The 12159-nt window shown below is 42.4% G+C and overlaps 1 protein-coding gene across 1 annotated transcript in view; it reads right to left on the reverse strand.

Moving 5' to 3' along the window:
* LOC138351160 (titin homolog) overlaps nt 1–11888 on the reverse strand; it is a 59395-nt gene extending 47507 nt beyond the window's left edge. Inside the window, exon 1 of the mRNA XM_069302796.1 lies at nt 10578–11888. Within this exon, the coding sequence (XP_069158897.1) occupies nt 10578–11888 (1311 nt within the window). The remainder of the gene's footprint in view (nt 1–10577) is intronic.
* Between the last annotated feature and the right edge of the window lie 271 nt (nt 11889–12159).

Below are 12159 nucleotides of genomic sequence, written 5' to 3' on the forward strand. Positions count from 1 at the left end.
TTTAATTCAATCCAAATAGTTTCTGTGTGTGGCTCTGTTTTGATTCCCTCTTTGAGACTACATTTCAAATTGTCCCTAACATATATGGCTACTCCACCTCCTCGTCTAATATATCTATCTGTGTGAAATAGTTTAAATCCATATATTTGATATTCAGCTAATAGTTCTCTATTTTCTACATTCATCCACGTTTCGGTAAGTGCAATAATATCTATTTTTTCTGTGCAGACAAGAGCATTTAATTCGTTAATTTTATTTCTTAGACTTCTACTGTTAGTGTAATATACCCTAAGTGAATTGTTATTTTGCGGACCTTCTCTTTCCCTGATCGTTTTGCCAATTCCTTTCTCCCACAAACACATACTTTTATTACCTCCTTCCTCCAAATCAATTCCCATACCTCTATCTACTAACAGTTTAAACCCAAACAAACACCTCTAACCACTTCTTCTAGCGAGTTCGCAACAGCAACAACCCCAGCTCTCGATAGATGCACCCCATCACGAGCATACATTTCATTTCTTCCATAGAAGTGTTCCCAGTTGTCTATGAAAGATATTGCATTTGATTTGCAATATCTTTCCAGCCGGCAATTGACACCAAGTGCCCTCGATATCCATTCATTTCCCACTCCCTTTCTTGGAAGAATGCCACATATGATCGGGATTCCTCCCTTGCTCCTAACTAACTCTATGGCTGTTTTATACCTCTGAATCAGTTCCTCACTCCTGACTCGACCAACATCATTTCCTCCCACGCTAATGCAAATAATGGGATTGTTCCCATTACCAGCCATAATATCATTCATGTTGTTAAGCTCCTAAGTATTCTGTCTATCATACCATTATCACTCATCGAAACATTTTGATGTGGTACACTACTTATTTCCTTATTTCTATAGATATCATTAAGTGACTAATACACAATGATCTAAGGTGTGGGCGTGCACCACTAATACATAGTGGTCTAAGGTGTACTACATAATTTACACTCCTTATCTTTTTCATTTTATTATCTCTATTATCATCCTTGAGGATTTTCTGACTCCTGACTTATCGTTGTGTGAGTAGTCAATGGCACCTTCCACACTGAGCAACAATAGTACCTTGCACACTGAGCAACAATAGTGCCTTGCACACTGAGCAACAATAGTGCCTTCCACACTGAGCAACAATAGTGCCTTCCACACTGAGCAACAATAGTGCCTTGCACACTGAACAACAATAGTGCCTTCCACACTGAGCAACAATAGTGCCTTGCACACTGAGCAACAATAGTGCCTTCCACACTGAACAACAATAGTGCCTTCCACACTGAACAACAATAGTGCCTTCCACACTGAGCAACAATAGTGCCTTGCACACTGAGCAACAATAGTGCCTTCCACACTGAGCAACAATAGTGCCTTGCACACTGAGCAACAATAGTGCCTTCCACACTGAACAACAATAGTGCCTTCCACACTGAACAACAATAAGAACATAAGAACATAAGAACAAAGGTAACTGCAGAAGGCCTATTGGCCCATACGAGGCAGCTCCTATTCTATAACCACCCAATCCCACTCATATACATGTCCAACCCGTGCTTGAAACAATCGAGGGACCCCACCTCCACAATGTTACGCGGCAATTGGTTCCACAAATCAACAACCCTGTTACTGAACCAGTATTTACCCAAGTCTTTCCTAAATCTAAACTTATCCAATTTATATCCATTGTTTCGTGTTCTGTCCTGTGTTGATACTTTTAATACCCTATTAATATCCCCCCGGTTATGTCCATTCATCCACTTGTAAACCTCTATCATGTCACCCCTAACTCTTCGCCTTTCCAGTGAATGCAACTTAAGCTTTGTTAATCTTTCTTCATATGAAAGATTTCTAATTTGGGGAATTAACTTAGTCATCCTACGCTGGACACGTTCAAGTGAATTTATATCCATTCTATAATATGGCGACCAAAACTGAACTGCATAATCTAAATGGGGCCTAACTAGAGCAAGATATAGCTTGAGAACCACACCAGGTGTCTTGTTACTAACGCTGCGATTAATAAATCCAAGTGTCCGATTTGCCTTATTACGAACATTTATGCATTGATCCTTTTGTTTTAAATTCTTACTAATCATAACTCCCAGATCCCTTTCGCAATCCGACTTCGCAATCACAACACCATCTAGCTCGTATCTTGTAACTCTATCATCATTACCTAACCTCAGAACTTTACATTTATCAGCATTAAACTGCATCTGCCAATCCTTTGACCATTTCAAAACCCTATCTAGATCAACTTGAAGTGATAGTGAGTCCTCCTCCGAATTAATTTCCCTACCGATTTTCGTATCATCGGCAAATTTGCAAATGTTGCTACTCAAACCTGAATCTAAATCATTTATATATATTATAAACAACAGAGGTCCCAGGACAGAGCCTTGAGGCACTCCACTTACAACATTTTCCCACTCTGACTTGATTCCATTTATACTAACTCTCTGTTTCCTTTGGTATAGCCATGCCCTAATCCAGCTTAATATAGCACCCCCAATACCATGAGACTCTATCTTTTTAATCAGTCTTTCATGTGGCACTGTATCAAAAGCTTTGCTAAAGTCAAGGTATACAACATCGCAATCATTACCACTATCAACTGCCTCAACAATGCTAGAATAAAAAGATAACAAATTTGTTAAACATGAACGGCCATTTATAAAACCATGTTGCGACTCAATTATTAATTTATGTTTTTCAAGATGAAGACGAATTTTATTTGCTATTATAGATTCGAGTAACTTTCCCACAATAGACGTTAGGCTAATTGGTCGATAGTTAGACGCAAGTGATCTATCTCCTTTCTTAAAAACTGGTATCACATTAGCAACTTTCCAAAACTCTGGCACTCTGCCTGACTCTATTGATTTATTAAATATGGTTGACAGTGGGTCACAAAGCTCCTCTTTGCATTCTTTAAGCACCCTAGCAAACACTTCATCCGGCCCTGGGGATTTGTTTGGTTTGAGTTTTACTATTTGTTTAAGAACATCCTCCCTGGTAACTGCTAAACTCGTCAACCTGTCCTCGTCCCCACCCACATAGACTTGTTCGGCTGAAGGCATATTGTTAAGTTCCTCTTTAGTAAATACAGATACAAAATATTTATTAAAAATACTACTCATCTCTTCATCACTATCTGTTATTTGACCTGTCTCAGTTTTTAATGGACCTATCCTTTCCCTAGTCTTAGTACGATATAACTGAAAAAACCCTTTAGGATTTGTCTTTGCTTGCCCTGCTATGCGAACTTCATAGTTTCTTTTTGCTTTCCTTATCTCTTTTTTAACATTTCTAACCAGTTGTACGAATTCCTGTTCTAAAGTGACCTCCCCATTTTTAATCCTTTTGTACCAAGCTCTCTTTTTACCTATAAGGTTCTTCAAATTCTTTGTTATCCACTTTGGGTCATTAGTATACGATCTATTCAATTTGTATGGTATACTACGTTCCTGTGCTTTGTTTAGAATATTCTTAAATAAGTTATATATTGAATCCACATCGAAATCCCGATTTAAGTCACCTATCGCTGGGTTCATGTCTCGCTCCAAGACCGGCCCACACCCCATACCCAAGCCTTTCCAATCAATTTGACCCAAAAAATTTCTTAGGCTATTAAAATCAGCTTTTCGAAAATCTGGCACTTTAACAGAATTTTCTCCTACTGGTCTATTCCATTCTATGCTAAATCTGATTTCTTTGTGATCACTGCTCCCTAGCTCACTCCCTATTTCGATGTCATTAATTTGCGTTTCCCTGTTAGTTAACACTAAATCTAAAATATTATTTTCCCGTGTTGGTTCCTTAATGTGTTGCGTAAGAAAGCAATCGTCAATTAATTCTAGAAAATCTTCTGCTTCACTATTCCCTGTTTTGTTCAACCAGTTTATTCCGCTAAAATTAAAGTCACCCATGACATAAATACTGTTAGATCTAGATGCTCTAGATATTTCATCCCATAGATGCTTTGCTTCCATTCTGTCTAAATTTGGTGGCCTATATATTACTCCTATTATAATATTATTAGCTTTTTCGTTTAATTCAATCCAAATAGTTTCTGTGTGTGGCTCTGTTTTGATTCCCTCTTTGAGACTACATTTCAAATTGTCCCTAACATATATGGCTACTCCACCTCCTCGTCTAATATATCTATCTGTGTGAAATAGTTTAAATCCATATATTTGATATTCAGCTAATAGTTCTCTATTTTCTACATTCATCCACGTTTCGGTAAGTGCAATAATATCTATTTTTTCTGTGCAGACAAGAGCATTTAATTCGTTAATTTTATTTCTTAGACTTCTACTGTTAGTGTAATATACCCTAAGTGAATTGTTATTTTGCGGACCTTCTCTTTCCCTGATCGTTTTGCCAATTCCTTTCTCCCACAAACACATACTTTTATTACCTCCTTCCTCGAAATCAATTCCCATACCTCTATCTACTAACAGTTTAAACCCAAACAAACACCTCTAACCACTTCTTCTAGCGAGTTCGCAACAGCAACAACCCCAGCTCTCGATAGATGCACCCCATCACGTGCATACATTTCATTTCTTCCATAGAAGTGTTCCCAGTTGTCTATGAAAGATATTGCATTTGATTTGCAATATCTTTCCAGCCGGCAATTGACACCAAGTGCCCTCGATATCCATTCATTTCCCACTCCCTTTCTTGGAAGAATGCCACATATGATCGGGATTCCTCCCTTGCTCCTAACTAACTCTATGGCTGTTTTATACCTCTGAATCAGTTCCTCACTCCTGACTCGACCAACATCATTTCCTCCCACGCTAATGCAAATAATGGGATTGTTCCCATTACCAGCCATAATATCATTCATGTTGTTTATAATATCACCAATGCCAGCTCCGGGATAGCAAACCCTTAACCTGTTCCCCCTATCTCTAGCACAAAACGTTCTATCCAAATACCTTATCTGGGAATCTCCCACAACTAATGTTTGCTTAGGTACTTCCTTTACTTTCTGAGGGGCCTGCGCTTCCTTTCTCTTCGTTGCTTTCCCTTTTGCGCGATCCACAGTCTCTCCACAGCACTCGTCCTCCAAAACGTCAAATGAATTTGAAGTTGCTATGGCGTTTGAAGGCGGCTTTATCAAAGTCTTCTTAAGGCCCCTGTCTTTCGCAACTCTCCAAGACGAGGTCCCTTTACTGCTGGTCTCCTCCTTCGTTACTTCTCGTTGTTTTTTAAGCTGACGCACCTCCTCCCGCAGAGAGTCCAACTCTGTCCTCAGGGCTCCCACTAGAGTCACCAGGTCCTTCACTACAACTTCCATATTGCTAATAGTGCCTTCCACACTGAACAACAATAGTGCCTTCCACACTGAGCAACAATAGTGCCTTCCACACTGAGCAACAATAGTGCCTTCCACACTGAGCAACAATAGTGCCTTCCACACACACACTCAACATTTTAATTCTACTTCTCGCTCAACACCTGTGTGGCTTGTCCAGTCTTCAGTAATAATGTCATTATTACTTAATAACGTCTTCAACTTATATTTTTGTAAATTGAACTTAACTTTTGTTTTCAACATTTTCCACCACACGGGGTTGAACACTGCCATCCCTAGTGGATAGTTTATTTACCTGAGACTCTTCCATTAGTGATTCTCTATCTTACTTTCTTTCACCCTCCGTTTCACTCCCCACTTCACCCCATCTGCTTGCCACAGCTAACTTTTCCAAAGCTTCAATCGTCTTGTTCAACTTTTTGAAGTATTGCAAGATGTGTGTAACGACCTCACAGTTCATGACGCTGCCCTGCACTTCATCACCACTACGGCTCCACTTTCTTGGCTTAATCGCCGCCTTTCTCCCAAACATTGGTCACAGAGACGATCACAGTCTCTCTACTGTTGTTCCTTGTTCCTGGTGTGCGATCTTGCCTTCCGTCGGAGCCACCTTCACCCTGCTTGTGGGTGCCAGCATGGAATTTCTCACATAGTGAGAAATTCTCAAATAGTGAGAAGTCCCATGGGGCTTCATGGGACATAGACAGCAATAAGCATTGTCAACAATTACAGCAAAAAAGCAAAAACTTTTCTCCATTCTGAATTAACACTCTCGCGATTCATGCTTCTTACCACAGTACCGACATCTAGGGTTAAACTGGCATTTTCAAGCCATATGTCTCCAACGAGAACACTTCATGCATAGTGTGGGCTCCTCAATGTATCCTCCTCCGCCACTTTCCTGTATCTAAGTCCTTCGATGATTGATGAAGATTAAGCCACCCAAGAGGTGGCACGGGCATGAATAGCCCGTAAGTGGTACAATTTTTTTCTTAGTATTCTGAGGTTGCATTTTAACCATCAAGATGTTATCGCGGGGGAGGATACTGCTTCACAGTGTTTATGAGGGTGTCCAGCTGCTGGACACCTTTGTTGACCAGGAGAGTGGCTGTGTTGATGGCTTCAGGGTGGCCACTGCATGATTCAGGAACTCTTAAAGCTCTTCTAAGATCATTGGTTGCTTCACATTCCAGAAGATAGTGAAGTAATGGCTTTTCTGTGACAGTTTGGCAGAAGATGCACTCTCTCTGTCGGGGTTCACCAATCTCCCAGTTGCATCTGTAACCTAGACGGAGTCTATATAACCTAATTCCTATTTCCCTGTGGATTCCTTTTGGGATATTTAACCTTTTAAATTTGGTTGCCTGAAGATACCATGTTGCAGATGGCGAACCTTCAGCTATTCTCTGGTGCAGGTCGGCTTTGTTGAGATGTGAGAGTTTTTTGGTGATGATGTTTTTTATGTTCTCTAGGTTGAATTGTTTTATGTATCACTGGATGACGAGTTGCCAATTTAGCAATTTCATCAGCTTTTTCATTTAATGGGATGGGATCCAGTTTAAGGTTAACTTTGCCTTTAGCGTCTGCTCCAAGATACAAAATGGTGGTAATTATTTTCACATTATCTTTCCACTGTTTTTGTCCTAGTATTTGAAGTACAGCTTTTGAGTCTGTGTGTATCACATATGCGAATACCTGTTGTATGGCAAACAGCTCAGTTTGGGTTGATGATACTAGTCCTCCCAGTCTCCAATATGCCTGTACGCTGGCCGTGCAAAGAGCAGCGCCAGCTGCTTAAGTCCTTCTGGAGCCTCACCCTTTAATAAGGCAAAAACTTTTGCCAAAAACCTTTAATAAGGCCAAAATCTGACTTTGTTTCTCACCACGTACAATGTTCCTCTCCCCCCCCCCCTCCCCACACACAACACTATCATTGTTGAGTTGAAGAGATCTTCTGTTGAAGTATTCCCTGTTTTGATAAAACAGTTTATTCCACTAAAATTAAAGTCACCCATGACACAAATATTGTTTGACCTTGATGCTCTAAATTGAGCATGCTTTGCTTCCATGCTGTATATATAACAGCTGTTATATATTCTGTATATAACTATATACTGTATATAATCTCTTCAAGATCCTCCCCAAGATCGGATGCCCACCCAGGCTCCTCAGCATCATCAGATCTTCCCATGAGAACATGAGGGGCACCGTGGTCTTTGATGGCCTAACATCAGACGCCTTTGACATCCGAAGTGGAGTAAAGCAGGGCTGCGTACTGGCTCCAACCCTATTCGGGATTTTCTTCGCAGTTATGCTGCGGCACGCCTTCGGATCTGTCACGGAAGGCATTTACCTCCGGACCAGGTCGGATGGAAAGCTCTTTAACCTCGCCAGGCTGAGAGCCAAGACAAAGGTTCGGCTGAGGTGTCTGCGCGACTTCCTCTTTGCCGACGATGCAGCAGTCACTGCCCACTCAGCTGAAGACCTCCAACGGCTCATAACCAGCTTCAGCGAGGCCTCTCAGGCTTTCGGACTCACCATCAGTCTGAAGAAAACACAAGTCATGGGACAAGGAGTGGACTCCCCACCTGCCATCGACATCTCTGATTCCAAACTGGAAGTTGTTCACGACTTCGTGTACCTGGGCTCCACAATCTCTGACTCCCTCTCTCTTGATACGGAGCTAAACAAACGCATTGGTAAGGCATCTACTACCATGTCCAGACTGACAAAGAGAGTGTGGACCAACAATAGGCTTACTGAGTATACTAAGATTCAGGTTTACAGAGCCTGTGTCCTGAGCACTCTCCTTTATGGCAGTGAGTCTTGGACACTCCGCGCCCGTCAGGAAAGACAGCTGAATGCCTACCACATGCGCTGCCTTCGACACATATTGGACATCACCTGGCAGGACAAGGTGACAAACAACAACGTCTTGGGGAGAGCAAGAATCACCAGCATGTACACAATGCTGAAACAGAGACGAATGCGCTGGCTCGGGCACGTTGTGCGAATGGGCGACGGCAGGATCCCCAAGGATCTCCTGTACGGAGAGCTGAGGCAGGGAAAGCGTCCAACAGGCAAGCCCCAGCTACGGTACAAAGACGTATGCAAGAGGGACCTGAAAGCCATGGACGTCGATCTAGCTATATGGGAGACACAGGCTGCAGACCGTTCAGCCTGGAGGCAGTCTGTTCAAAGAGGTCTCTCCAAGTTCGAGGAGTCACTTGCCAAGGAATCGGAGGCAAAGAGACAGAGACGGAAAGCCGGTAGCCAGGAAGACAGACCAGAATCGGACTTCGTTTGTGCTCGGTGTGGGAAGGACTGCCACTCTGGGATTGGCCTCATTGGCCTCACCAGTCACACCATGCACCAGAATTGACAACTAGGGCGCAACTCCATAGTCTCCCGAGACTGAAGGATGCCTACTGTATATAATATATATACTGTTATATATACTATATACTGTTATATATACTGTATATAACTATATATAACTGTATTATTACCTTTTTCAATTAATTCTAACTAAATAGTTCCAGTGGGGTTCAGCTTTGACTCTACATTTAAAATTCTCCCCTTGGAAAAATTGGGATATAAAATTGGAAACGCTTAAATTTTTGAAAGACCTTAAAAAATACTGATTTAGAAATAATGGTTTATCTATTAAACAAATTAATGGCTAACATAATTGTCACTTGAAACGGAGGTTACATATACATATGAATTAGTCACAATCGATTTAAGAATGGTTCAGGACGGACCGAAACGTCGTCGTCCGTTCACTTTCTAGTGTGCGGATTGGTCAACTTACTTCAGCCACGTTATTGTGACTCATCGTCTGCACATATGAATTAGTTTGGGTGGATATAAATAGGAGCTTGTCGGTCGTCAAACTAAAGTGTTTCATTTAGAATAAATTTATTCAATAAAGACGAATGAGGACCAAGCCACACACCAAAAAATGTCGAGACGAACACGTTTCTCTCCATCCTGGATAATTTGTTCTTTTGATATATCACGCTATTGTGATTTCTGTGTTATTATTATGGTATAAATAATATTATTATGGTCTTAAAGCAACGACACTCATTCGTCGTTAAGCAGACGATGAGTCACAATAACGTGGCTGATGATAAAAGGACTAAACCACTAAATCAATTGTTACTCACTTAACGTGGTTAAGGTTGACTAAGGCGCAGCTAGGAACATCCTGTGCGTAGGTTCAAATCCTCATCTCGGTGGATTTGTTCATAATATACGCCACTCTATTATTTTCATTGTTCTGATTAATGATACTAATAAGGTGAGACGATTTTTTTGAAAATAATATTAACATATAAGTACTTATATTTTTATTGAAAATACTGAATAATTGTACATATATATATACATTGAGTGCGTATGGCATATTGACTGAATCGTCAAAAATATAAACATTAAAGTTTATTAAAGAAAAGTGAGAAAAACATTAAAGTAAAGTGAACTAAGGCAGATTGGGAATAATGCCCCTGATATCTGGGGTAGCCTGCCTCTCCCTGAAGCAGGCTGCACGCCTCTCCCTGAAGTAGGCTGCACGTCTCTTCCTGAAGCAGGCGTCTCTCATTAAATCCTCATTGAAGGCTGTACCTTATTGAAGAAACTTGCTTGTCTCTCACAAAAGCAGGCTGCCCGTCTCCCCGAAGCAGGCTGGCCGTCTTCTTGTAAAGCAGGCTGGCCGTCTCCTTGTGAAGCAGGTAGGACTCGCCTCACTGAATCAGGCTGCACGCCTCTCACTGAATCAGGCTGCACGCCTCTCACTGAATCAGGCTGAAAGCATCTCCCTGAAGCAGGCTGCACATCTCCTTGTGAAGCAGGTAGGACTCGCCTCCCTGAAGCAGACTGCACGTCTCTCCCTGAAGCAGGCTGCACGTCTCTCCCTGAAGCAGGCTGCACGTCTCTCATTAAATCCTCATTGAAGGCTGTACGTACCTTATTGAAGAAAATTGCTCGTCTCTCACAAAAGCAGGCTGCCCGTCTCCCCGAAGCAGGCTGCACGCCTCCTTGTGAAGCAGGTAGGACTCGCCTCATTGAAGCAGACTGCACGCCTCTCCCTGAAGCAGGCTGAAAGCCCCTCCCTGAAGCAGGCTGAAAGGCCCTCCCTGAAGCAGTCTGAAAGCCTGTCCTTGAAGCAGGCTGCCAGTCTCTTTGAGAAGCAGGTAGGACTCGCCTCACTGAAGCAGGCTGAACGTCTTTCACTGGAGGCTGTCCAAAAGTTACTGAAGCAGGCTGCGTGTATCTTTCTGAAGCAAGGTCTACATGGGGCTGCAAGTATCTTACTGGAGAAGGCTGATTACACACTGGAGCAGGCTGTGCGTACCTTACCGAAGCAGGCTGTGCTAATCTCACTGTAGCAGGCTGGGCGTATCTTACTGAAGCAATCTGTACACGGGGCTGCATGTAGCTTACTGAACTAAGCTGTCCGTCTCTCCCTGAAGCAGTCTGCTTTTCCCTCACTGAAACTGGCTGCTTTTCCCTCACTGAAGCAGTCTGCTTTTCCCTCACTGAAACTGGCTGCTTTTCTCTCCCTGAAACTGGCTGCTTTTCTCTCCCTGAAACTGGCTGCTTTTCTCTCACTGAAACTGGCTGCTTTTCTCTCACTACATGGGGCTGCAAGTATCTTACTGGAGAAGGCTGATCACATACTGGAGCAGGCTGACCGAATCTTACCGAAGCAGGCTGTGCTAATCTCACTGGAGTTGGCTGGCCGAATCTTACTGGAGCAGGCTGTGCTAATCTCATTGGAGCAGGCTGGGCGAATATTACTGGAGCAGGCTGTGCTAATCTCATTGGAGCAGGCTGGGCGATTTTTACTGGAGCAGGCTGTGTGTACCTTACCGAAGCAGGCTGTGCTAATCTCACTGTAGCAGGCTGGGCGTATCTTACTGAAGCAGGCTGTACACGGGGCTGCATGTAGCTTACTGAACTAAGCTGTCCGTCTCTCCCTGAAGCAGTCTGCTTTTCCCTCACTGAAACTGGCTGCTTTTCTCTCACTGAAGAAGTCTGCTTTTCCCTCACTGAAGCAGTCTGCTTTTCTCTCACTGAAACTGGCTGCTTTTCTCTCACTGAAAAAGTCTGCTTTTCCCTCACTAAAGCAAGCTGTCTGCATAAAGGAGGATGGGCGCGGATGAAAGCACGCTGTCCATCTGTGACTGAAGCAGGCTGGACGCCTCTCACTGGAGCAGACAAGACGTCTCTCACTGAATGAGACCTTGAGAGCTTGGGCGACTGATTCACCAACTTTGCCGGAAGACAATGGTGATCTTGCGACCTCTTGGGCCTAAGATGGCAAAGAATGTTCTTGAGGGAGAATTTCCCGAAGAAACTTGTATAACCTCTCACAGAGTTGTGTCTCCATAACTTAGTTCTTTTCTTACTCTTAGTAAGATGGCAAAGAATGTTCTTGAGGGAGAATTTCCCGAAGAAACTTGTATAACCTCTCACAGAGTTGTGTCTCCATAACTTAGTTCTTTTCAGTCTCGCCATATATACGAAACGTGGTGGGACAGTATAGAAATTGGAATTAAGCTAGCAGATTGATTAATGCAGCCAAGAGGTTGAATGACCCGAAAGACTTTGTAGCGACTGGACTTCACCTTATATGAACACTTATCCACACTAAAGGTCAGGTGATGGGACTAAAATATGTATACGAACGTATATGATTACATGATTATGTAATCATATATATGATATGTATATGATTAAACTGTAAAGAGTTTTTTTTGTCCCATTAGAGGCTCCTCTTTATTTCCCC

This window comes from Procambarus clarkii, chromosome 48, assembly GCF_040958095.1.
Source record: "Procambarus clarkii isolate CNS0578487 chromosome 48, FALCON_Pclarkii_2.0, whole genome shotgun sequence".
In the NCBI taxonomy this organism is placed as follows: domain Eukaryota; kingdom Metazoa; phylum Arthropoda; class Malacostraca; order Decapoda; family Cambaridae; genus Procambarus; species Procambarus clarkii.